Genomic DNA, 26,009 nt, shown 5'->3' with positions numbered 1-26,009 from the left:
AATTGTTTTTTCCCTCATCAATCTAAACACATTACCCCATTATAACAAAGCAAAAACTGGTTTTTAGAATTTTTTCCAAAGTTATTACAAATTTAAAAAAAATGAAATATCACATTTACATAAATATTCAGACCCTTTACTCAGTACTTTGTTGAAGCAACTTTGTCAGCGATTACAGCCTCGAGTCTTCTTGGGTATGACGCTACAAGCTTGGCACACCTGTATTTGGGGAGTTTCTCCCATTCTTCTCTGAAGATACTTCTCTGTCAGGTTTTCAGATCTCTCCAGAGATGTTCGATCGGGTTCAAGTCCGGCCTCTGGCTGGGTCACTCAAGGACATTGAGACTTGTCTCGAAGCCACTCCTGCATTGTCTTGGCTGTGTGCTTAGGGTTGTTGTCGTGTCTGGAGCAGGTTTTTGTCAAGGATCTCACTGTACTTTGTTCCGTTCATCGTTCCCTCGACCCAGACCCTGCCGCTGAAAAACCTCCCCACGGGCATGATGCTGCCACCACCATGGTTCACCATAGGGATGGTCCCAGGTTTCTTCCAGACGTGACACTTGGCATTCAGGCCAAAGAGTTCAATCTTGTTTTCATCAGACTAGAGAATCTTGTTTCTAATGGTCTGAAAGTCCTTTATGTGCCTTTTGGCAAACTCCAAGTGGGCGGTCATGTGCCTTTTACTGACGAGTGGCTTCCATCTGGCAACTTTACTATAAAAACCTGATTGGTGGAGTGCTGCAGAGATGGTCATTCAGGAAGGTTCTCCCATCTCCACAGAGAAACTCTGGAGCTCTGTCAGAGTGACCATCGGGTTCTTGGCCACCTCCTACCCCAATTGCTCAGTTTGGCTGGGCGGCCAGCTCTAGGAAGAGAGTTGGGTGTTCCAAACTTCTTCCATTTAAGAATGATGGAGACCACTGTGTTCAAGGGGACCTTCAATGTTGCATAAATTTCTTTGGTACCCTTCCCCAGATCTGTGCCTCGACACAATCCTGTCTCAGAGCTCTAAAGACAATTACTTCGACCACATGCTTTGGTTTTTGCTCTGACATGCACTGTTGACGGTGGGACCTTATATAGACAGGTGTGTGCCTTTCAAAATCATGTCCAATCAATTGAATTTACCACAGGTGGACTCAAAATCAAGTTGTAGAAACATCTCAGGGATGATCAATGGAAACAAGATGCACCTGAGCTCTATTTTGAGTCTCATAGCAAAGGGTCTGAATACTTATGTAAATAAGGTATTTCTGATTTAGAAAGGTTATACATTTCCAAAAATGTCTAAATCACTATTTTCGAATTGTCATTATGGGGTACTATGTGAAAAATGTATGAGGAATCATTTTTATTTAATCCATTTTAGAATAAGGCTGTAACGTAACAAAATGTGGAAAAAGTTAAGGGGTCAGAATACTTTCCGAACGTACTGTATGTCAGCAAGTTGATACATACCCTTTCAGGAGTTAGAATATTCTACAACAGTGGTTACCAACCAGTTGATCCTGATCGACTGGTCGATCTTCAAGGCATTCCTAGTCAATCACCAAACATTTCTGTAAAAAAACAACGATAAAGCCTTGCGGGCCTTTTTTGTTGTTGTTGTTGGCGGTAGGTGCATTTCATTCAGCAGCCCTAGCGCCGGGAAGGCAGTGTTCCCATTTTTAACCCTTTCATGTGTCTGAAGGTAGAACTCCGCCTACCCAGCAGGCCCAAAGTGCAAATCAAGTGCACCTATAGGCCTACCGCTGGCCAATCAGATAGCTCAGATCACCATGTCGGCACAGTTTCCTCGAGCCATAGACTCTAAAAAGAAACCTTGAATACACAGTAAAGTTGATACTGTGAGATTTAAAAACATTTAAAACCATGACTAGAGAGAGACTCAACAAATATAGCCAAGAGCTGCTGTTTTTATGAGTAACTTCACGTTTAAGTTGTTATTCAGCACGGTCAACACTTTGTTCAACACTCACACTACAACCAGCACTGCAGCTGTATTGAATGAGTATAGCAAAGTTGTCCGATAAGCTTGCGTTATTGAATATTTCACTTTCTTTGGTCATAGGAGTAACAACATGAATAGGTGCTTGAGGCATACATAATGCAGTGTGTCTTGAGTTCCTGGCCCCTTTTCTCAGTGGAGGGAGGGAGAGCGGAGGGATGGTGAGTCAGGTGAGAGGCAGCCTCACAGCTGCTGCCTCCCCTCAGACTGATGCAGGCCATCAGTCCAATAAAAAAATAAAAAATAAACATTATTATGCTCACTTAGCTGTCCCTCACAAGTAATAACAAATTATATATTACCAGTGTAATAATATACCTACATTCTTTAAATATAATTTCAAAATTATTTCAGAAGAACAACATTGGCAGGGCAATTCAAGCATAGCCAATATGCATGGTAATAACATGGCATTGTTGAATACTATTTTCTGATTGGTTTGAACAGCATTCTAGAGTGTGCATTATTTCAGTTTAATGCATGGTATATTTTCACAGTATAATTCAATGGCTATGGTTAATTCTTACATGTTTTATGTTTGAGCTGCTTTTGAAAGCAAAAATCAAATTGAAAACATTATTGGCATGGTTGAATTTGATATTCATAATAGCAAGCTAGGTTTGGTTTGCTAAACTAGCAAGTCAGTTTGTATGGTTACCAAGGCAACTACTGTCGCAATCTAGTAAACCTGCTAGCTGCTTCAGTGGATGTTGAACACATTTCTAGCGGCAAATGTGTTAAATTATAGCCATGGTATAAAAGGGATAATCAACTTGTGGCTCTATGCGTTCTCTGGAAAATAATGCAACCCCGTGGAAGGTTAGTTCACTATACATCACGTGTCAAGGCATATGAACTAATTATAGAGCAAACGCAATTATCACAACACATAGGTTGTAATATGGCGTTTTGTTTCCTGTATTGGCTTCCCCGGTGATTTTACCCACGCACCGCTACTGATCTTGACTCAGAAAAGGTTTGTGGCCACTGTTCTACAAATATATAAGCGGGTGCACGCTCACACCCCAGATATCTCCCTGGACTCATACAATAGCAGGGAGATTTCTGAGGTCCGGATTGGATGCATGTAGAAACTGTCCATTTATGGAGAATATTCTAGTTCCGTATATGAAATTCATGACATGCGTTTCTGGAGCATGTCTACTACTTATATCTAATCAAATGTCAGATATCCGGAAATATATACAGTAGATAAAGATATCCCCTGATATTGACCCTTTTCGCCTAGTATTCACCATATTAAAACGAGAGTTCAGTTCACGTAACAGTTGACTTTAAGACTTTAATAACTACGGCTTTACAATGAGTATGGTTCTGCACAGTCAGATTGGATAGTTTGATTAATATAATAATTTGGTTAAAACGTTTACATGCTTTGCAATAAGAACGAATCCCATAATAATCCTGTTTACATGGACACATCTGAAATCAGGCTACCTGATGGCACTCTGATAAATGCAGAAAATCACCAATGTAAATAAACGTTCTAGACATTGTTGTTCCGAACTCACTTTACTCGCGCTAAAGCAGGAGGCTCGCTCGGCTGGTGCTAGCACATGCAGATAAAATACACCGCTGGAACTCCGATTAAGGTGTTTACATATCGTAATAATTTGAAAGATTGCTCAGAAAATCAAGTGTTTTAATCGGTGTATGCTTACTTCGATTTTGACCTTATGTAACGGCTTTCTTCCTGGGATGAAGGAGAGGACCAAAATGCAGCGCAGTTAGTGTTCAACATGTTTAATTAAACAATAAACGATGAACATTAACAAACATTACAAAACAACAAACGTGAAAGCCGAGACAGTCCTATCTGGTGCAGAACATAAACACAGAGACAGGAAACAACCACCCACAATCCCCAACACAAAACAAGCCACCTATATATGATTCTCAATCAGGGACAACGATTGACAGCTGTCTCTGATTGAGAACCATATCAGGCTGAACATAGAAACAGACGAACTAGACACACAACATATAATTCCCACCCAGCTCACGTCCTGACCAACACTAAACAAGCAAAACACATAAGAACTCTGGTCAGGACGTTACACCTTACGCCGATTAAGATAAACAGAGTAAGGTGTTAACATGACTATTGCATAATCTGCCCACTGCCATAATCCGTTTAATATCGAATTATTAGTGTGCATGTAAATGTACTGAATGACTGATTATTTTGGGGGGTTATTGGGTTAAAATCTTCCAAGAAGTCACAGAGACTGTGTAACGGATGTGAAATGGCTAGCTAGTTAGCGGGTACGCGCTACTATCGTTTCAATCAGTTACGTCACTTGCTCTGAAACCTAGAAGTAGTGTTGCCCCTTGCTCTGCAAGGGCCGTGGCCTTTGTGGAGCGATGGGTAACGATGCTTCGTGGGCGACCGTTGTTGATGTGTGCAGAGGGTCCCTGGTTCGCGCCCGTGTCGGGGCGAGGGGACGGTTTAAAGTTATACTGTTACATTGAAAAAGGAGGAGGTTGAAAGGGGGGTGAGTGTAACGGATGTGAAATGGCTAGCTAGTTAGCGGGTACGCGCTAATAGCATTTCAATCGGTTACGTCACTTGCTCTGAGACCTGAAGTAGGGTTTCCCCTTGCTCTGCAAGGGCCGCGGCCTTTGTGGAGCGATGGGTAACGATGCTTCGTGGGTGACTGTTGTTGATGTGTGCAGAGGGTCCCTGGTTCGCGCCCGTGTCGGGGCAAGGGGACAGTTTAAAGTTATACTGTTACAACTGCACGGAGGGACATGTCAAAATGCAGAATTTAGGCACTTTAGCAAGTCTTTATTCATATAGAACATTCAGATTTATTGATTTCTCAATGTGGTCTGTATTAAAAGGGCACTTCAGTTCATATTAACAGGCTTTTACAATTCAATATTGGTGCATAATTACAGTACTACTTAACATACAGTATTAAAGGGTCGCAAAATGCACTCATTTTTGTGGAACGACACAGTGCACGATAACTTCTGCTTGTTGTACGTTGGTTGCAGTGCTCTCGTCAAATTCATTTGTTTGTTTGTCATATGCACATGAAAAACATGGAGTCACTACAATTGTTTTAGTAATTTAGATGCATGTTAATGTTTTTGGTATCCTCTGGTATGTGTCAAGTACAATAAAAATGCATCTTGACAAATTATATTGTAGCGCTGGCAGCCTATTAGAAGACTTGGGGGCGTTGCTTGTTAGGGGTGTGGCTTTCTTGTAGAGCTTTTTGGCCTCCCATAAACCGGATTGTCATGCCAGTTAATGTGTTATGTTGTGCTCTGAGATTTAAGGTTAAGCTTCTACATGTGAAAATCTATTATAAAATATATGAAATACATTCAACATACACTGAGTGTACAACACATTAAGAACGTATGCCCTTTCGTTTCTGATCTATTATTAATTTCACTGTGTAAAGAATGATTTTTAAGCCTTGAGACATGGACTGTGTGCCAATCAGAGGGTGAATAGGTAAGAAAAAGTATTTAAGTGCCATTGAACAGGGTATGGTAGTACGTGCCAGGTTTGTTTCAAGAACTGTAGCACTGCTGGGTTTTTCATGCTCAACAGTGTATCAACAATGGTCCACCACCAAAAGGTCATCCAGCCAACTTGAAAAACTATTGGAAACATTGGAGTCAACATGGGCCAGCATCTCTGGGGAATGCCTTCGACACCGTGTAGAATCCATGCCCCGATGATTTGAGGCTCAATATTAGGAAGGTGTTCCTAATGTTTGGTAAACTCAATGCATATACCTTTAAAGTACATTTCGTAATATGTTTGAATGTATTTAAAAAATAGTTTTATTAAATACATTGTTTTGCCAATTTTAAGTATTTCACATTTATCCTAAAAAATGTATCATAATATATATTTTAAATGTAATTATTTTTGTATAGGAAACGATGTGTCATACAAAGAATACAAGCACAAGTTGAATGCTGGCTTCAAGCATGAAATAGCAAAAACAAGTTTCATCAACAACAGTGACAGATCTTACAGCATTGAACTGGAGTTCCACATGGTATTTCTCTCAACAACCCAGCCACACAACAACCGCAAGAGATTCGTCGTAAATATTTTTGATGGTCCATCTTCTGTGTACTGAGCGGTCTGAGTCATCAACACGAGAACTAACATATCACTCTAGCTATACAAAGCTTTCTAAAACCTCACCTCTGGACTAAAGTCTTGTGTGGTCCTTTGGATGTTTTTACTCTCTAAACAGTTACGTCTTTCTTACGTGTAAACACCTCATTAAGGAAAAAGGATAAACAGGGTCATTATTGGGCCTAATGAGTCATTATGATACCCTAGCCAACATTGGCTAATTACATTAACCCTCAATCCAATCATTATGTAAGGTTTGCCTGAGGCCTTAAGACCTAGAGGGAGTTATCCCTACAGCATCAGCATATTGTTGTGTAGAGGGCTCAGCCTTCTGACTGGCTGCATGGTCCTGGAAACACAGCTGAGTAAACACAGATGAATGATCATCGACAGTGGACTGTATGGAGTCTTGGAAGATTTGCCCCATTGTGGACAACTCTGATCTTTTTTCCACTAATTGGTCTTTTGTCCCAATCACCTCAGATCTTTTCACATCAGATCCTTTTTAGAGCTGATCTAATTGGTCAAAATACCAATTAGTGGTGAAAAAAAGATCAGAATTGGGCTTCCTGTGTAAAAGCTGCCAACGAGAATCCAAGCTAACTGTAGGCCATGTGTTGGAATTGTCATGACGTTGCCCTTTTTGGGTACAGCAAGCCCCTTCCCCCTCTCTCTGTCTCCTACACTCAGGCTGCTGCGACCTCTAGGTCGTAAATTCCTGGAGGAGATTATACTGTGGCCATGAGGAGATAGAGACAGAGGGAGTTTACAGAAAGAACAAAGGAATTTCTTCCACCTCACAGAACTTGAGGTCCGAACAACATTTATGTTCTGTGGAAGGTATAAAAGATAGGTATAAAAGAAGAATCCAGCTACGAACTGGTCCGTTTGGTACAATTTTGTGAAACTCATGAGAGACAATACGGCCACATTACCATAACGCTGTTTATACAATAGCCTCAGATATGAGGCTTACATCTAATTGTTGTATAAGATGAATGAGTGTGGATGATACTGTTTGTGAAATTGTGTAATGTGATTTTGGACTGTTTAATGAAGGAAACTCCAATTCCCTTTGGAGTTTAACTAAATCAGAGGACCGCCCATGAGCACAGTTATGGTCTGGCGTCCTGGAACAGGCCCTTTTCTGCTCTTCCGAATAAAACCCCCACCCGGGTTTTCTATCACCAGACCATGTTTCTCTCAATTACGAGAGGACAAAGGTTGCAGACCAGCTTACCTCGATAACAAGAGGGCCAAGGTTTGAGTAGATGGCTGAATCTTTTAACCATACCACGTGGTTAAACTCTTAGACTATCGATACCGACAGAATAAGAACAAGTCTTTGATATTAATTACTAGTCTGCAAGCTAGGAATTCGGTATCATTGAACGCGAAGACCGACAACCGCCGAAACATCTATTCTATAACGACATGAATGAATTTCACTCTGAACTATTCATTCTAACCACGACATAGAGAGAGAGAGGGCGGACAGACTCTCCAACAGAAACAAACTTTTCAACAGAGATCCCGACGACACACTGAGCGTAAATATATATATTGATTGCAATTGTTCCCGAATGAGTGAGCGTTCATGTGCAAAGGATTAGCATTTCAATTGTTATAATTATCAACTCTGTAGTGACTTCTCAGCTGACCCCCACTCCCCTTTTGTCTAACAAGCCGCCATGCCGGTTTAGCCCACTAGGGCACATTCCCCTATCATTTCTTGTAACCATATTTACTGTTTGTTTGTTTGTGTGTGCACTTCTGTGATTGTTTAGTTAGTTAATAAATAAATGATTTAAGACAATTGATGTATGGATGACTCATAGTGAAGACTGGGTTCGTGCAGATAACCAACAATTTACAACTTTCAGATGAGACTGAAATAAGGTGACGATTAATATTGACTGCTATTGATGTAAAATATTACTAGGTCTTTAAGAGTTTATTCGGAAGATAACAGCTCTATAAATATTATTTCGTGGTGCCCTGACTTTCTAGTTAATTACATTTACATGATTAGCTCGATCAGGTAATATTAATTACAGAGAAAGGATTTTATAGAATAGCATGCCATCACTTAATCCGGCATAGCCAAAGACATGACAGAATGTTCATGTATTCTACAACTATCAGTGGATGCTGCTGAGGGGAGGATGGCTCATAATAATGCCTGAAAGAGAGCGAATGGAATTTATATTTTATTTTTTAACCTTATTTAACTAGGCAAGTCAGTTATTTACAATGACGGCGTACCACAAGGCAAAAGGCCTCCTGCGGGGACAGGGGCTGGGATTCAAAATAAAAATGTATTAAATAAAAATATAGGACTAAACACACATCAAGACAAGAGAGACAACACTACATAAGAGACCTAAGAGAACAACATTGCATGGCAGCGACTCATGACAACACAGCATGATAGCAACAACGTGGTAGCAACACAACATGGTAGCAGCACAAAACAGGGTACAAACATTATTAGACACAGACAACAGCACAAAGGGCAATGCAAAGCAGCCACAACTGTCAGTAAGAGTGTGCATTGAGACTTTGAATGAAGAGATTGAGATAAAACTGTCGAGTTGTGTTTGTTGCAGCTTGTTCCATTCGCTAGCTGCAGCGAACTGAAAAGACGAGCGACCCAGGGATGTGTGCTTTGGGGACCTTTAACAGAATGTGACTGGCAGAACGGGTGTTGTATGTGGAGGATGAGAGTTGCAGTAGATATCTCAGATAGGGGGGAGTGAGGCCTAAGAGGGTTTTATAAGGTGCTTCTACACCTGCGTTGCTTGCTGTTAGGGGTTTTAGGCTGGGTTTCTGTACAGCACTTTGAGATATCAGCTGATGTACGAAAGGCTATATAAATACATTTGATTTGATATAAATAAGCATCAACCAGTGGGTCTTGCGACAGATATACAGAGTACAGAAGAGTATAGAGTGCAGTGATGTGTCCTATAAGGAGCATTGGTGGCAAATCTGATGGCTGAATGGTAAAGAACATCTAGCCGCTCAAGAGCACCATTACCTGCCGATCTATAAAGTCTCCTTAATCTAGCATGGGTAGGATGGTCATCTGAATCAGGGTTAGTTTGGCAGCTGGGGTGAAAGAGGAGCGATTACGATAGAGGACACCAAGTCTAGATTTAACTTTAGCCTGCAGCTTTGATATCTTCTGAGAGAAGGACAGTGTACCGTCTACCCATACTCCCAAGTACTTGTATGAGGTGACTACCTCAAGCTCTAAACCCTCAGAGGTAGTAATTAGGGATGCACAATCTATCGGTGAAGATATCGTAATCGGACGATATTAGCTAAATATGCCAACATCAAGATCGGCCGATGTCTAGTTTAACGCCGATATGCAAAACCGATGTCAAAGCTGTGCATACCTATATAACGTAGGTACATGACGTAATGACGCCACAAAATGTGGCACTACGTGTGCAACACAGCATTCCTAAACTAGCACACAATGTCTGCTGTGTGGATCGAGCAGTCAACAAGTCCAGCAGTCATTTGAAAGAGTAACAACATTTCAGCGAGACAACTCAAAGGCGAAATCCATTAACGCCAAGATAATGGAATTCATTGCCCTTGACAATCAGCCATTCTCTGTCGTGGGTGATGTTGGCTTTCGCCGACTGGTCGAGCACCGGTACACACTAACGTTACCAAGTGTGCTATTTTTCAGATGTTGCCCTACTGGAGTTACACAGTAATAGTATCACTGCTATTAGCTTCACGACTGACATTTGGACCAGCAATATCAGCCCCATGATCATGCTGAGTCTGACAGCACAGTGGGTCGTCAAGGATTTTGTACTGAGGAAAGTCGTATTTCATGCTCATGAATGTACTGGTTGTCATACCGCTGCTGCCATTTCAATACCATTTGAGAACATGTTTGAAACATGGAAACATGAACAAACTAGGTAGCTCCATTCGAACAACTGACTCAAGAAATAAGCTCATCAACTGCGGCTGCAGCAGACGTGATACCCTCTGTCATGGCATTGAAACGCCTGCTCAACAAAACTGGCAACATAGGCTGTGAACAAGCAATTAGGTGGCATTTTCTCTTTGCTGTGACGCCACCATGCTTGATGCTATGTACAAGGACCGCTACTTCGATGCAGACAAGAAACAGGGTTTATGTGAAATGTTACATACACAGCTGAACAAGATGGAAACAGACACAGTGACAGTGCGCACCGAGGAAGAGAGGCCACGGACAGACAAAGCTGAAACTTCACTGCTTGACATGTATGATGAAATCCTGGTTGAGAATGAAACGACTGAACAAATGAACAACGAAACAGCACAGCAAGTAAGTGAAAGAAATAGGTTTTGATTATGTTTTACTGGTAATGGGGACATAAGTAAATGCCAACAAAATAACTTTTTGGTCAGTGTGGTGTGTGTGTGTATATGTGTGTAACCTTTACTTAACTAGGCAAGTCAGTTAAGGGCAGAGAAAGCTTGTTGGACGCTAAGAATGCTTTGTTGTAGAGTGTTTAACACAAAATCCGGGGAGGGGCTTACAAGAATGAAATGGTCTACCGTAAAACTTGAAAATAGCAGTGCAACATTGCTTAGAATCAAGGGCAATGGTGACATTTCCCTTGGGCGGAAACCAGATTACTTACCAAAGAATACTATAGACATCAAGAAAGTTTCCAACACTTTTGATAAACAGGGCAAAATAGAAATAGGCCTATTAACAGTTAGGATCAGCTTGATCTCCGCTTTAAATAAAGGATGTACCGTGGCTGCCTTCCAAGCAATGGGAACCTCCCCAGAGAGGAGAGACAGGTTAAAAAGGTCACAGACAGGCTTGGCGATTATAGGGGCCGCAACCTTAAAGACGAAAGGGTCTAAACCATCTGTTTAAGGTGCTCCTTTAGCACCTCGGACTCAGTGACCGCCTGCAGGGAGAAACTTTGTAGCAGGGCAGGGTAAAAAGAGGGAGGAGCATCAGGGCTAGTCGCATTAGAAAGGGTAGGCGATGAGGAAATGTTGGAAGGGCAAGGAGACATGGCTGAGTCAAACAGGAATCCTGACTTAATGAAGTGGTGATAAAAAAGCTCAGCCATGTGCTTCTTGTCAGTAACAACCACATCATCAACTTTAACTTTAACCGTTTTCAAGAAGTTCTTGGGGTTAGACCCACAGAGAGAAAATTGCTCCTTAAAGTAACTAACTTTGGCCTTCTGGATAGCCTGAGTGCACTTATTTCTCATTTGCCTGAACGAGAGCCAGTCAGCCCGAGTATGCGTGTGCCGAGCCTTTCGCCAAATGCAATTCTTCAGGTGGAGTAACTCTGCAAGATCATGGTTGAACCAGGGGCTTAACCTGTTCTTAATTCTCATTTTCTTTATGGGGGCGTGTTTGTTAACAATATCACTGAAAATATCAAAAAAGAAGGTCCAAGCGTCTTCGACAGAGGGGATCAAGTTGATTCTATACCAATTTACAGAGGCCAGGTCATGAAGAAAGGCTTGCTCATTAAAGTTTTTTTAGCAAGCGTCTATGACAAATCAGGACAGGTCGTTTCATTGAGCCATTACGAACACAGGCTGTAAAACAGTGACCACTACGATCATTACAGAAAACACCAGACTGATACCTATCAGGATTATTTGTGAGGATAACATCAAGGAGAGTAGCCTTTTCTGGGTGTTTGGAGTCATACCTTGTGGGATTGGTAATAATCTGAGAAAGATTTAGGGAGTCCTATTGCTTTAGGACTTGGTCAGGTGGTTTAAGCATGTCCCAGTTTAGGTCATCAAGCAGGACAAATTCAGACTTAGTGTAAGGGGCCAGGAGAGCGTTTAGGGCAGGTAGGTTACAGGCCGGTGCTGATGAAGGACGATAGCACCCAGCAACAGTCAACAAAGAGCTTTTTGAAAGTTTAATGCTTAAAACCAGCAAATCAAATTGTTTGGGGACAGACTTGGTGGAGACAATCGAGCACTGAAGGTGATCCTTGGTAAAGATTGCCACTCCCCCACCTTCGAAAGATCTGTCTTGCCGAAAAAGGTTATAACCAGAAAGGTTAACAGCAGTGTTCAAAACACTCTCTGGATTTGCTGCTGTGAACCCACACTTTCAATTGATCCATTTTAGGTAATAAGCTTCTAGTGTTAACGTGGAGAAAACCCAGGCTTTTACGAGAGCAGAAATCAGTGAAACAGATATCAGAGCACAAGTCTGAATTGGGGCTATCAACAGTAGATGGGCCAGAGTGTACATGCACATTTCTAGATATCCTCAACAGTAATACAATCAAGACACGGCAGAGGACAGGGAGCTCTGCAGTGTTGATTTATGACATTTGAATGTGCATTAGATGGCAACAAGATCATATTATACAGCAATTTCATCAGTTAACATGAATACAAAGCTGGCGAGAGGTGGTTAGAAAAGTCTGTGTAACCAATAGAGAGCCAGAGTCCCAAGTGTGGGAACAAACATGGTCTGTCCCACGGTTGGGTAAACAAGAAGGTTCATAGTCAACAAAGCATACAGAAGTCATGTGGCAAATAGCAAAATGCACAAGAAAAAAATTATAACTAGCCATTTGTAAGTTCAGAGTCACTCGCCCCAACAGTGCCTATGTGCTGGAGTTGAGCGAAAGCTCGGGAGAGAGGGGAGAGTGTGGTGGGGGTGCCTATACCAGACGGGGAGACATGCCACGGCAGACGGTGAACAGATTGCCAGGTGGAATCCAAGCAGCAGTGCAGCAGACAACGGGAGTAGGTGTCACACCCACTTGGGAGAAGCTTTTATTTCTGGAGGCAGATTTCTTGTAGAAAATGCCAGTGAATTGGTCTCTGAACAGCGGGAGTGGGCTTCAAGGCCTCTGGATTTGGGTGGTGGAGCCTGCCATTTGTTGGGCTCAAAGGCTTTGACACCTCACACTTCACACCTCAGTGCTAATTGAAGTTGTATCTGGTCTGACTGGTCTGTCTCAGTTCCAGGAGTTTGGATTTTTGATCTGGAGTGAAGGTTATGCTGTGGATTGGCATCAAACACATAGAAACCATGTGTTTGATACTTATCCACTTATTCCTCTCTAGCCATTACCACGAGCCAACCCCCCCCCCCCCACACTAAAATACACAGTGCCTTCAGAAAGTATTCTTGTATGCTTGTAATTGTTAAGGACTGGGGAATTTTTCAGGATAAGAAATAAACAGAATGGAGTTAAGCACAGGCAAAATCCTATAGGAAAACCTGGTTCAATCTGTTTTCCACCAGACTGGGAGATGAATGCACCTTTCAGCAGGACAATAACCTAAAACACAAGGCCAAATCTACACTGAAGTTGCTGACCAAGAAGACAGTGAATGTTCCTGAGTGGCCGAGTTACCGTTTTGACTTAAATCTACTTGAAAATCTATGGCAAGACCTGAAAATGGTTGTCTAGCAATGAACAACAACCAATTTGGCAGTTCTTGAAGAATTTAGAAAACAATAAAATGCGCATATGTTGCACCATCCAGGTGAGGAAAGTTCTTAGAGACTGACTCAGAAAGACTTACAGATGTAATCGCTGCCAAAGGTGCTTCTACAAAGTATTTACTCAGGGGTGTGAATATTTAGGATATTTCTGTATTTCCTTTTCAATAAATTTCAGTTAATGGATGTGTCCACATTCAATGCTAAAGCTCAGAAAACAAATAAGATTCTGCGCTACAAAAAGACAGGGTAATGTATTACCAAATGTAAATGACAATTATCCGGATGTAAGGGCGCTTCTAGCATTTCACACATTCTTTAATGCAGTTTTCCCCCTTGAGAAGTTGTGTGCCTGCTTTAAGCCAGAGACAATCCTGTAGTCTTTCACAGTAGATGCACACACACACACACACACACACACACACATTCTGGTTGTCTACCTATTGGAGGGTACGGGCAGAGGGCATGGCAGGAAATTGTTCTGGATGATCCTTTCAAGACCCAGGCCACAATCCCAGGCAAACCCAGGCAAAGTCACACACCTAAAGGAGCAGCACACACACACGCGCACACAAAAACAGAGCTAAATGAGTCTACTAGAACAGAGAGAGAAAAAGGGGGATAAAGATAAGGGGAGAGGGGAAGGAACGGGGAGAAAGAGAGAAACTCTGTCACCGTCAATCAGCCTTGTGTCCTTGTGCTATCTGTGAGTCCATCTAGCCAGGGATGATGTAGATTAATGGAGTTGGTGAATTCATTGAAAATGCATATCAGAACTGAAGCGTGGCCTATAGTATGGAATTTGAGGGAGCTATCAGGGAGTATTTCAAACCCTGTGTTCAAGGGTCAATGTGAAGAGGGCACAACAAAACCTATTCCCCCTCAGGAGACTGAAAAGATTTGGCATGGGTCCTCAGATCCTCAAAAGGTTCTACAGCTGCACCATTGAGAGCATCCTGACTGGTTGCATCACTGCCTGGTATGGCAACTGCTCGGTCTCCAACCGCAAGGCACTACAGAGAGTAATGGGAACGGCCCAGGACATCACTGGGGCCAAGCTTTCTGCCATCCAGAACCTCTATACCAGGCGGTGTCAGAGGAAGGCCTTAAAAATTGTCAAAGACTCCAGCCACCCTAGTCATACTGTTCTCTCTGCTACCGCACGGCAAGCAGTACCGGAGCGCCAAGTCTAGGTCCAAGAGGCTTCTAAACAGCTTCTACCCCCAAGCCATAAGACTCATGAACATCTAGTCAAATGGCCACCCAGACTACTTGCAGTGCCCCCCCCCACTGCTACTCTCTGTTGTTATCTATGCATAGTCACTTTAATAACTCTACCTACATGTACATACTACCTCGACTAACCGGTGCCCCCACACATTGACTCTGTATTGGTACCCCCCTGTATATAGTCTTGCTATTGTTATTTTACTGCTGCTCTTTTATTACTTGTTACTTTTATCTCTTATTCTTATCCTTATTTTTTTTTACTGCATTGTTGGTTAGGGGCTCGTAAGTAAGCATTTCACTGTAAGGTCTACACCGGTTGTATTCAGCGCATGTGACTAATAAAATTAGATTTGAAGTCAATGAAATAGATTTGAAATAACGGTGGATCTTATCTGAATCAGGATACTAACACAAATAGTAACTTACACTGCAGTAGTAGCCTACATTGTAAATAAATAGTTATGTGGGGAAAAGACTACATGCCTCAAAGTCAGGTGGTGTCTGAAAATAGGGGACTCTTGGAGAGAAGACACCATTGCAACCAGCCTCACTCAAGCTTTAAATCCTTTTCTTGATTTAATAGTAGGAGGTGAGAATGGATCTACAACAACTCCAAATAGCAGGAGTGATGGAGCTGTCTGGTCAGAACTGACTCAGAAACCCAGAATTCCATTAGATAAGGCTTTCCTAATCCTGGCCCTGGGGGGTTATAATAAGACGCCCTATGACAGGTTTCTCAACTGGTAGCCCACGGGACGGATTTCGCAGGTGGTTTTATTTGGCCCCCCCCAAGTTTTCTGAGCAAAAAAACTAGTAAATTACAATATATACATACACACACACACACAGTACCAGTCAAAAGTTTGGATACACCTACTCATTCAAAAGGTTACTCTTTATTTTTACTATTTTCTACATTGTGTAGAAAATACATCTTGGCATTCTCTCAAACAGCTTCACCTAGTAAAAATAAAGAAAAACCCTTGAATGAGTAGGTGTGTCCAAACTTTTAACTGGTACTGTATATACAGTTGAAGTCGGAAGTTAACATACACCTTTGCCAAATACAGGAGTTTTTCACAATTCCTGACATTTAATCTTCGTAAAAATTCCCTGTCTTAGGTCAGTTAGGATCACCACTTTATTTTAAGAATGAAATGTCAGAATAATAGTAGAGAAAATGATTTATTTCAGCTTTTATTTCTTTCATCATGTTCCAAGTGGGTCAGAAGTTTACATACACTCAATTAGTATTTGGTAGCATTGCCTTTAAATTGTTTAACTTGGGTCAAACATTTCGGGTAGCGTTCCACAAGCTTCCCACAATAAGTTGGATGAATTTTGACCCATTCCTCCTGACAGCTGGTGTAACTGAGTCAGGTTTGTAGGCCTCCTTGCTCACACATGCTTTTTCAGTTCTGCCCACACATTTTCTATAGGATTGAGGTCAGGGCTTTGTGATGGCCACTCCAATACCTTGACTTTGTTGTCCTTAAGCCATTTTGCCACAACTTTGGAAGTATGCTTGGGGTCATTGTCCATTTGGAAGACACATTTGCGACCAAGCTTTAACTTCCTGACTGATGTCTTGAGATGTTACTTCAATATATCCACATAATTTTCCTGCCTCATGATGCCATCTGTTTTGTGAAGCACACCAGTCCCTCCTGCAGCAAAGCACCCCCACAAGATGATGGTGCCACCCACATGCTTCAGAGTTGGGATGGTGTTCTTCGGCTTGCAAGCCTCCCCATTTTTCCTCCAAACATAACGATGGTCATTATGGCCAAACAGTTCTGTTTTTGTTTCATCAGACCAGAGGACATTTCTCCAAAAAGTATGATCTTTGTCCCCATGTGCAGTTGCAAACTGTAGTCTGGCTTTCTTATGGAAGTTTTGGAGCAGTGGCTTCTTCCTTGCTGAGCAGATTTTCAGGTTATGTCGATATAGGACTCGTTTTACTGTGGATATAGATACTTTTGTACCTGTTTCCTCCAGGATATTCACAAGGTCCTTTGCTGTTGTTCTGGGATTGATTTGCACTTTTCGCACCAAAGTACATTCATCTCTAGAAGACAGAACGCGTCTCCTTCCTGAGCGGTATGACAGCTGCGTGGTCCCATGGTGTTTATACTTGCGTGCTATTGTTTGTACAGATGAACGTGGTACCTTCAGGCGTTTGGAAATTGCTCCCAAGGATGAACCAGACTTGTGGAGGTCTACAATTTTTTTTCTGAGGTCTTGATTTATTTTGATTTTCCCATGATGTCAAGCAAAGAGGCACTGAGTTTGAAGGTATGCCTTGAAATACATCCACAGGTACACCTCCAATTGACTCAAATGATGTCAATTAGCCTATCAGAAGCTTCTAAAGCCATGACATCATTTTCTGGAATTTTCCAAGCTGTTTAAAGGCACAGTCAACTTAGTGTATGTAAACTTCTGACCCACTGGAATTGTGATACAGTGAAATAATCTGTCTGTAAACAATTGTTGGAAAAATTACTTGTGTCATGCACAAAGTAGATGTCCTAACCAATTTGCCAACACTATAGTTTGTTAACAAGAAATTTGTGGAGTGGTTGAAAAACGACTTTTAATGACTCCAACATAAGTGTATGTAAACTTTTGCATGTTCATTACATTTGCAAAAATGTCTAGAAACCTGTTTTCACTTTGTCATTATGGGGTATTGTGTGTGAAAAAAAAACAAAGGGTCTCTCCTTGGCCCAGCCAGAGGGGAATGGCAGGAGTGATGGATATCTCTAATATTATTCAATGGTTCAAACACAAACCAAGGTAGATGTCTGGTGGGAAGGAACTCTACATTACATAAGACTATCTTATTCATGCTCCTGAGGGACCTACCTTAGATGACTAGGAGACTTTATTCGCAGCTTGAGCTTCTCCGAGGAATGGTGAACCGCTGGAAAAAATCAAATGCTATTCCTGCCTCACATTGTTGTTCAACCAAAGCCCTCCCTCCACAGTAAGTGAATGAGTCAGAGAAAGGAAAGCCCAGCTTCCAGAGAGAGTTGGTGCTCAGAGCAGGGATATGTCCCAAATGACACCCTATTCCATATAAAGTGCACTACATTTGAACATGACCCATATGGCTATGATCAGAAGTAGTGCACTATATAGGGAATAGGGTGCCATTTGGGATGGAACAGTTTGTTTCTGATCCATCACTCATCCTAACCTCCATTCTAGATTATTAATAGAAATCTCATCAGCATTTCTGAATTATTCAGCCGAGCGGGGGCTAGGCAGGGAGGCTGACTGGTGTAGTTCGAACGGTGGTGGAGGAGCATTTGTAGCGCAGTTTATCTTATATATACCCTACACCTGTATACACACTTCTCATTTTTCTGCAGGCATACTTCTTTACGTACAAACATCATTTGATCTGGCAAGGTTCTGCTTATATCTGAAGTATTCACCCAATACACTTTGCTCCTGTATGAGCAATTGGTTTATGTATGGGCAAGTTTGATTGAAAATGTAATTTTCCTACTTAAAATACAGATCGGTTCCGTTTTATTACCCTAGTCACATCACGCTGATAGGAAATGACACATTAGCATTTTTTTTTTTTAAATCACATCTATATTACACCATGGGGATATGATCACACTTCATGATGTATATGTAATTGAGCTCTCAGTGATGTGTAGAATCTATTCAGCAGTGCCTCTTCAGGCTACTTCAATCTGAAATACATTCATCTGGATGGGGCTTTAAGAGGGGGGCGGCTTACAGTAGTTCTGGGCTCAGTCTTTGATTTTGATTGTGTTTGACTTGATCATTATTGCTAGCTATATCTTTTCCCATTGGCCGCTCATTCATGTCCTCAAAGTAAGACTCATGATCTATTGAGCAATTCCAGTTTTATTAAATGTAGTATGCGTTCCAAATGGCACCCTGTTCCCTATAAAGTGCACTACTTTTGACCAAAGCTCTTTGGGCCCTGATCAAAAAGTAGAGCACTATAAAGGGGAAAGGGTGCCATTTGGAACCCAATCGTAGCAATACAGTTTCAAGCCTGTGTTAGCCTGACATACAATCCTTTCATAAATGAGAGAAGTCTTAGAGGTGTAATTTTACTGCGATCCCTGTGGTTTACGAAATCTAAACCTCTTTGCGTGTGTGTTTTGTGTGTGCCTGTGTCTGCCCATTCGTGCCGTTCTGCCTGTGCGTACCTGTGTGCATGTTTTCCTACGCTTGTTCCCATGTGCCTTCCTGCGTTTGTGCGCTTGTGTATGTGCCTGACTGCCTCTGTGTGTGTGTGTGTGTGTGTGTCTATTCCATCCCAGGTGTCTTCCTGTTCTGCTGGACCCCGTTCTTCGTGGTCCACACCATGCGGGCCCTGTGTGCCACCTGCTTCATCCCCCCCGCCCTGATGAGCATTGTCACCTGGCTAGGCTACGTCAACAGCGCCCTCAACCCCATCATCTACACGGTCTTCAACACAGAGTTCAGGAACTACTTCAAGAAATTCATCCACAGCTGCTGTACATACCGGTAGACAAGACGGCACAGCTAGCCTGGTTCAGATCTGTTTGTGCCGTCTCGCAATCTCTTATGGTCAACTCCTATGGCAACGTCAGTTGGCAACACAGCACAAACATATCTGGGGCCAGGGTAAGCCACCGCCGCCAATAAATGGACAAGAAAGCACAAACGATACCATTGTATAGATGTGACAATATCAAATCTGAGCTTTGCTGTAGAGTATATCTTGCCATTGCATATTTTTCTCCCAATTGGGATTTTATTTTTGTACATAATGTTTTCTGTTGATTTACGCTTGTGATTTATCTTATTGTGACAGCAATGTTTGTTTGTCAGCTGGCCATATGCCGTTTCAATGTTTATTGTGGAAATCTTTGTGGTGAGGAATAGCATTGAATCCATTCAACTGAAAAAGATATTCAGAAATAGAAGCCATTTCTGAGGTTATTAGAGGTAACTGAATGTGTACAAAATGAATCTTTAAGATTAAATGTTTTTTCACTTAAAATGAGGACTTCTGTCTTCTGAACATTGAGGACCAGGGTTAAAAACATACTCCACGCCACCACACCTACCTCTCATCAACAAAAAATAATAATTCTCCACACAACCACGACTATACTGCAAATCCTGAGATGACTCCTGACTTAGTCTGATAAAGATCATCACAACAAAAGGAAACCTCTTTAAAAAATATCCCTCACGCCTGTACGGAAATTGAGGCTTTGACAAACTGAGAAGTGGTCAACTCAAAAGGGCAAAAGAACAAAGAAAGTTTCCTCTGTGTTGCCTAGCAGCTCAAATCATGTATCTAAGACAGGAAAATAACAAAAAAAGAGAGTGATGGTTCAAACCCAAGGAGAAAGCTTTGGGAGGGAGGATTAAATATGATGGAGCAATTTCAGACACCATCTGCTTGCAGTGTGACAGGTATTGAGAGAGTAATTTAAATCCACATGCTTCTCCCCCCCCAGGATGATTGGTCCATTAGCCACAGGTGGATGACAGAGGTTAGCCTAGCAACAACATCAGGTGAAGACAGAGGCCAAAAACATTAGTCCCATTTCAAAATCAGGGTAGGGTCAAACTAGCATTGATGTGCTAACAGAAAAGTCAACTCCAATTGAGGGCATTTAGAAGAGTGACCAGAAATTGTAATCACTCTGTATATCTATGAACACAAAACGGCTGTGTGAGTTGAAAGGTTTAATGTCAGTCCTTCCATAAACTTTGTTTTTCACACGCCTCTTCATGAAAAGGTCTCGCTTACACTATGACATTCTTCTTCACTCTCCTCCAAGACAGCTGATGCGTATTTTATTCAAAGATATTCAAGTCTATCTCAACTAGGAGAATGGAGAGAAAGCAGAGAAGAAAAATCTTTGGATAGGACTGCTGTAAAATGTGATTATGGAGGTGAAATTGTGGAGGTGGGTGGACAGAGAAGGAAGTGGGTGTCTGACTCCCAAGCTTTTAAGTAGACCTGAGTGTGTCATCTCTCATTACAATCACAAAGCTACAAAGCATCAGACTGTCTGCCAACAGATGGCCCAGGACAACTCTTCTAACTCCCTCTCGACCTCCCCATGATCCAAAGTAACTACTGGAGTGGGGTGAGTATTTATGTCAGCAATAACGAGAAATGTGGAGGCGAAGCTACTCTTAAAATAAAGGATAACATCAAATGACAGCTGGGATACTCCACCCTGCTTAGCAAGCACGGACAAGTTGATGTCCAAGTCCAAAGCTCATCTTCACAACCCTGGGCTCTCAAAGACCAAACTTCAGAGGGAAGTTTGTCTCTCTTTATTCATTTTTCAATGTCATTGTGTGGCTTGTATGAGAGACTGAGGTGTCAGATGTTTTTTCATATTGGCCTTTCCAGCTGGGTTTATCCAGACTACAGGCACTAATAACTGGGATAAATGCTCAAAGTCACTCTATATGGTGACAAATTATTTATTTAAATTCTGAGGCACTTTTCGTGAAAGGGTTACAGATTCACACAGGTGTCCAAACCCAAACAAACAAGTCTAGACAAAGGAGTTAGAAGTGAGCCATCTAACCATAATGAGATAAATTAATAGTGCATCCTCCTACACACAGACTCCCTCCACTGAAACCTCTTTTCATGGAACTCGATGACAGAATGAGAAAGGAAACTGTAGCATCAGCAGCAGCACAGTTTGGAACGCCTCACCCTGGTACAAGTGTCCCTGTTCTCCTGGGCTTAAATCTTTCCTCAGGTGCCTCTGGCCTGGGTCACAAATAGACCACAAATCTCGCAACAGGTGCTAGCCTACAGGGTGCACACTGATTTGAAAGCAGTCAGTACCACAGGGATTCATAGCATACACACACAGTAATATGAAATGTCATGTCTCAACAGGTTCTATCAGTCAAAAGCAATGCTTTTGGGGAATAGGGTACCATTTGGGACACAAGCCTTGTCATCCACTGAGATAGCAAGGTGCCTACTCCCCACTGACACTTCCCCAGCTCCCCTACTGGCAACCCAAATAGAAAAGCTCAAATTGCAGCAGTAAAGATGAACACATTGGGAGAATACGTGAGTGACTCACTGCAATGTTGCTTATAACCTGGGGTACAGGATAGGTGTTCATCATATGGGGCTTGGCTCCAATTTCATTAATATGATTAAAATACTATATGCCAATCCCTCAGTCATAGTAATAAAAGACACTACCTGCTCTGTTCTGTTCAGAATAACTACAAATAGCAGGCTAGGTGATCCCATATTTCTCCCTCCTATTTTTATTGTCTATGGAGCTCCTGGCCCAGGCAATTTGAAAATCAATAGAAATTACACCAATATCTCTCAATTCTACGGATTACATCATCTTACTATACACTGACGATATCTTACATTGTCTAGATAAAGTATCTCAATCCCTCCCAAAAGCTTTGAAGATCATAGACAAATTCAGCGCCATCTCAAGTTATGAAATAGATCTAACCAAATATGCCCTACTGCCTCTCAAGCCCCCGATGGAGGACTCTCTTCTTTTGGAATCCCAATCGTTTCCCATTTTAAATATTTGGGAATAGATATATTTCCGTATTTAGATAAAACCATTGCCAAAAACTTTAACAGAACGCTCAACTCAATTCCATCCGACCTCAGCAGAGCCGGAAGAATATCTATTGTCAAAATGAATATATTACCACGTCTGAACTTCTGTAGTTCAACGCTTCCCTTGTCTCCCCCTTCTGGCTATTGGGATAAAATCCATAGCGTGGTTTCAAAATGTACACCAAGTGTTCAAAACATTAGGAACACCTTCCTATTATTGAGTTACACCCTCTTTTGCCCTCAGAACAGTCTCAATTTGTCAGGGCATGGACTCCACAAGGTGTCGAAAGCATTCCACAGGGATGCTGGCCCATGTTGACTCCAATGCTTCCCACATTTGTCAAGTTGGCTGGATGTCCTTTGGGTGGTGGACCATTCTTGATACACACAGAAACTGTTGAGCGTGAAAAACACAGCAACGTTGCAGTTCTTGACACATTCGAACCGGTACGTCTGGCACCTACTACCAAAGGCACTTAAATATTTTGTCTCCTCCCCTTCATCTACACTGATTGAAGTTGATTTAACAGGTGACATCAATAAGGGATCATGGCTTTCACCTGGTCAGTCTTTGTCATGTAAAGAGTAGGTGTTCCTACTGTTTTGTATACTCAGTGTATTTGGCAAGGTAAGCGAGCCCGGATAAAATGAACAAACTTGCAAAGAGGGAAAGATGTAGGAGCACCAAAGTTTATATTGTATTTCTGGAAATCAAAATGGCATGCCCATACTCCAACATTTCACAATAATGCCTTGCGCTACATATGTAGAGTGGACTTTTGTCATGGACAGTCTTTGTTTGAGAACATTCCAAGATCTGAAAGACACATAACCATGCAACTCCTTTTTTTATTTTTTATATTTACCTAGGTCAGCTATACTGGCTTAGGGAGTCCCCTGGAAAACCCAACTACTGAACCATCCAATGATGGGATTTAGAACTCAATTATCTGGGCTCCCAACAGGACTGATCTCTATAATATGTAAACAACTTTTGGAAAGCTCATATTCTGAGCTAGCCATTAAAAAAGTACGGTCCACAGATCTGAACAACCCTTTAACTGGAACAGAATGTGGAAAAATATGACCTTGGCATCCCGTAATAGACCTCTTTCTGTGTTTGCAAACATTGCCGCACGAGGGTGATGCGCGCAAGTTGGTGGCAGAACAAGGGGGAGTTCTTATAGAGCGCCAGCCTATATTTACATACTGCTTATGAGTGCATTTCACAGTACTTTTAGATTATAATTGGATTAAGGCTCATATGAATGTCCTGTTTAATATAAATGTTTGTGTCATCATCATCATCACAGATCAACTGCATTATACAAAAAAAACAAAAAAAAAACACTTCAACTAGTAAAATGTCTCTTTGGCTAGCTTTTGCTGCAGCCTATATCAACGAGCGTTTAGCATTCTAGCTAACAACTGCTGCATCCAAAATAGTTATTTTGCAAAGATCACAACCAAATATAAATCTTAGCAACTGTTCAAGCAAGAATCAGAATATCATTGTAAGCGTATGAGAACCCCACAAAAGTGATTTTGTTTAGAATTAATAAAAATGTAAATCTAGGCTGTTGAATGGGTGCAGATGGCGATGACTTTCTTACTGCCGCCAAGAGTCGGGCGCATCTGTAAAAATCGTTGAGTGTGGACGTTGCAACATTAGCACAAGAACTGTTTGTTGGGAGCATCATGAAATGGGTTTCCATGGACGAGCAGCCACATACAAGCCTAAGATCACCATGAACAATGACAAGCATCGACAGGAGTGGTGTAAATCTTGCTGCCATTGTCCTCTGGAGCAGTGGAAACTTGTTCTCTGGAGTGATTAATCACACTTCACCACCAGCCAGTCCAATAGACAAATCTGGGTTTGGCAGGAGAACGCTACCTGCCCCAATGCATTGCGCCAACTGTAAAGTTAGGTGGAGGAGGAATAATGGTCTTGGGCTTTTTCCCATGGTTCGGGCTAGACCCCTTAATTCTAGTGAAGGGAAATCTTATCACTACAGCATACAATTACATTCTAGACGATTCTGTGCTTTTAACTTTGTGGCAACAGTTTGGGGAAGGCCCTTTCCTGTTTCAGCATGACAATGCTCCCGTGCACAAACCATTTCTGTATGGACCTCGCTCGAGGTCCATACAGAAATGGTTTGTCAAGATCGATGTGGAAGAACTTGACTGGCCTGTACAGAGCCCTGACCTCAACTCCATCGAACACCTTTGGGATGAATTGGAACGCTGACTGCGTTCCAACCCTAAACGTCCAACATCAGTGTCCGACCTCACTAATGCTCGTGGCTGAATGGAAGCAAGTCCCCGCAGCAATGTTCCAACATCTAGTGGAAAGCCTCCCCAGAAGAGTGGAGGCTGTTATAGCAGCAAAGGGGGACCAACTCCATATTAATGCCCATGATTTTGGAATGAGATGTTCGACGAGCAGTTGTTCACATACTTTGGGTGATGAAGTGTATAAACTGTGTAAATTGAGATGAATATTTTACCTGTAACCCCCCCCTATCCACCCAACCCAAAGAAATTGACAAAGCAAATAAACTATTTGATTTTTTTCTTCTTTTAAGGATAGGTGTTGATCAGAGGCATACAAGAGAATCATTACATGACAGAGGGAATTCATAGGAGCTCCCAGACCTAGAAAATTGACAAATAACCCCCAACCGGGCTCATCTGCAATTTCCTCCCCCTTTCTCCTCCACCTCTCCCTTCACCCTCTCCCCTTCCTAACATTCCACGAAAAAAAATAAAAAAATCTAAAATCTACCTTGAGAAAAGCATTAGGGGTTAGAGGGGAGGGACAGGTGAAGGGAAAACATTGTAGAGGGCTTACACATCCTCCATGGAGGTGGAAAGTGGAGAGGGGTAGAGGTGGGGTAGAGGGTATTTGTCTCACCACATCCATATGGGCTCATCTGCAATTTCCTCCCCCTTTCTCCTCCACCTCTCCCTTCACCCTCTCCCCTTCCTTGCAGCTGAAGTCCTTGTCAAATATACCAAATGGGACAAACGCAACAGAGTGGCTCTCAGTCCAGGGCATCAGATTAGAACCACTGTTAATTTCCTTCCACTCTCCCTCCCTGTGCCCTGGACACAGGCTCAGCCCAGCGGTGGTTGGGCAGCCACGGTGCGGTACAGCAGCAGTAATTTCATGCCTGATACGGAGAGTGACACGTGAGTTTGACAGATGCAGGGGATTACAACGCCAGACAAGACAAGGCTGTCTGCTCAGTGTTGGAGAGCTGAGGCTGAGGTCATTGTGCAGTGCTCCATTGCATAAGGAACATTTTTCTTCCATGAGTCTATTTGGTTAGTTCTCTAATCTAACTAAACGAGGAACAGAAGGGGAGAGTGAGAGAACTCATTGATGACAACAGCATGTATCGAGGTGACCTCTCAAGAGAACATGACTGACCTCTGTATCTGAAACATTGAAACGGATGTACCTGTCAAAGTAATATACTGGATAACGTTAACCTTTCATTCCCAAAAACCTGGTTGTTGGGCTTACTGTGATTACTGACTCCAGA

General features: G+C 42.1%; 1 protein-coding gene across 1 annotated transcript in view; it reads left to right on the top strand.

The window, feature by feature from the left end:
* The window catches only part of LOC120051793 (D(4) dopamine receptor-like), a 34,480-nt gene extending 8,823 nt beyond the window's left edge, over nucleotides 1-25,657 (top strand). Inside the window, exons 5-6 of the mRNA XM_038998682.1 lie at nucleotides 19,163-19,360; nucleotides 25,455-25,657. Of these exons, the coding sequence (XP_038854610.1) occupies nucleotides 19,163-19,360; nucleotides 25,455-25,657 (401 nt within the window). The remainder of the gene's footprint in view (nucleotides 1-19,162; nucleotides 19,361-25,454) is intronic.
* Nucleotides 25,658-26,009: the final 352 nt, after the last annotated feature.

This window comes from Salvelinus namaycush, chromosome 8 (genome assembly GCF_016432855.1).
Source record: "Salvelinus namaycush isolate Seneca chromosome 8, SaNama_1.0, whole genome shotgun sequence".
Taxonomy (NCBI): Eukaryota; Metazoa; Chordata; class Actinopteri; order Salmoniformes; family Salmonidae; genus Salvelinus; species Salvelinus namaycush.
The sequence above is the reverse complement of the archived record's forward strand: the minus strand, read 5'-3'. Positions and strand labels throughout refer to the sequence as shown.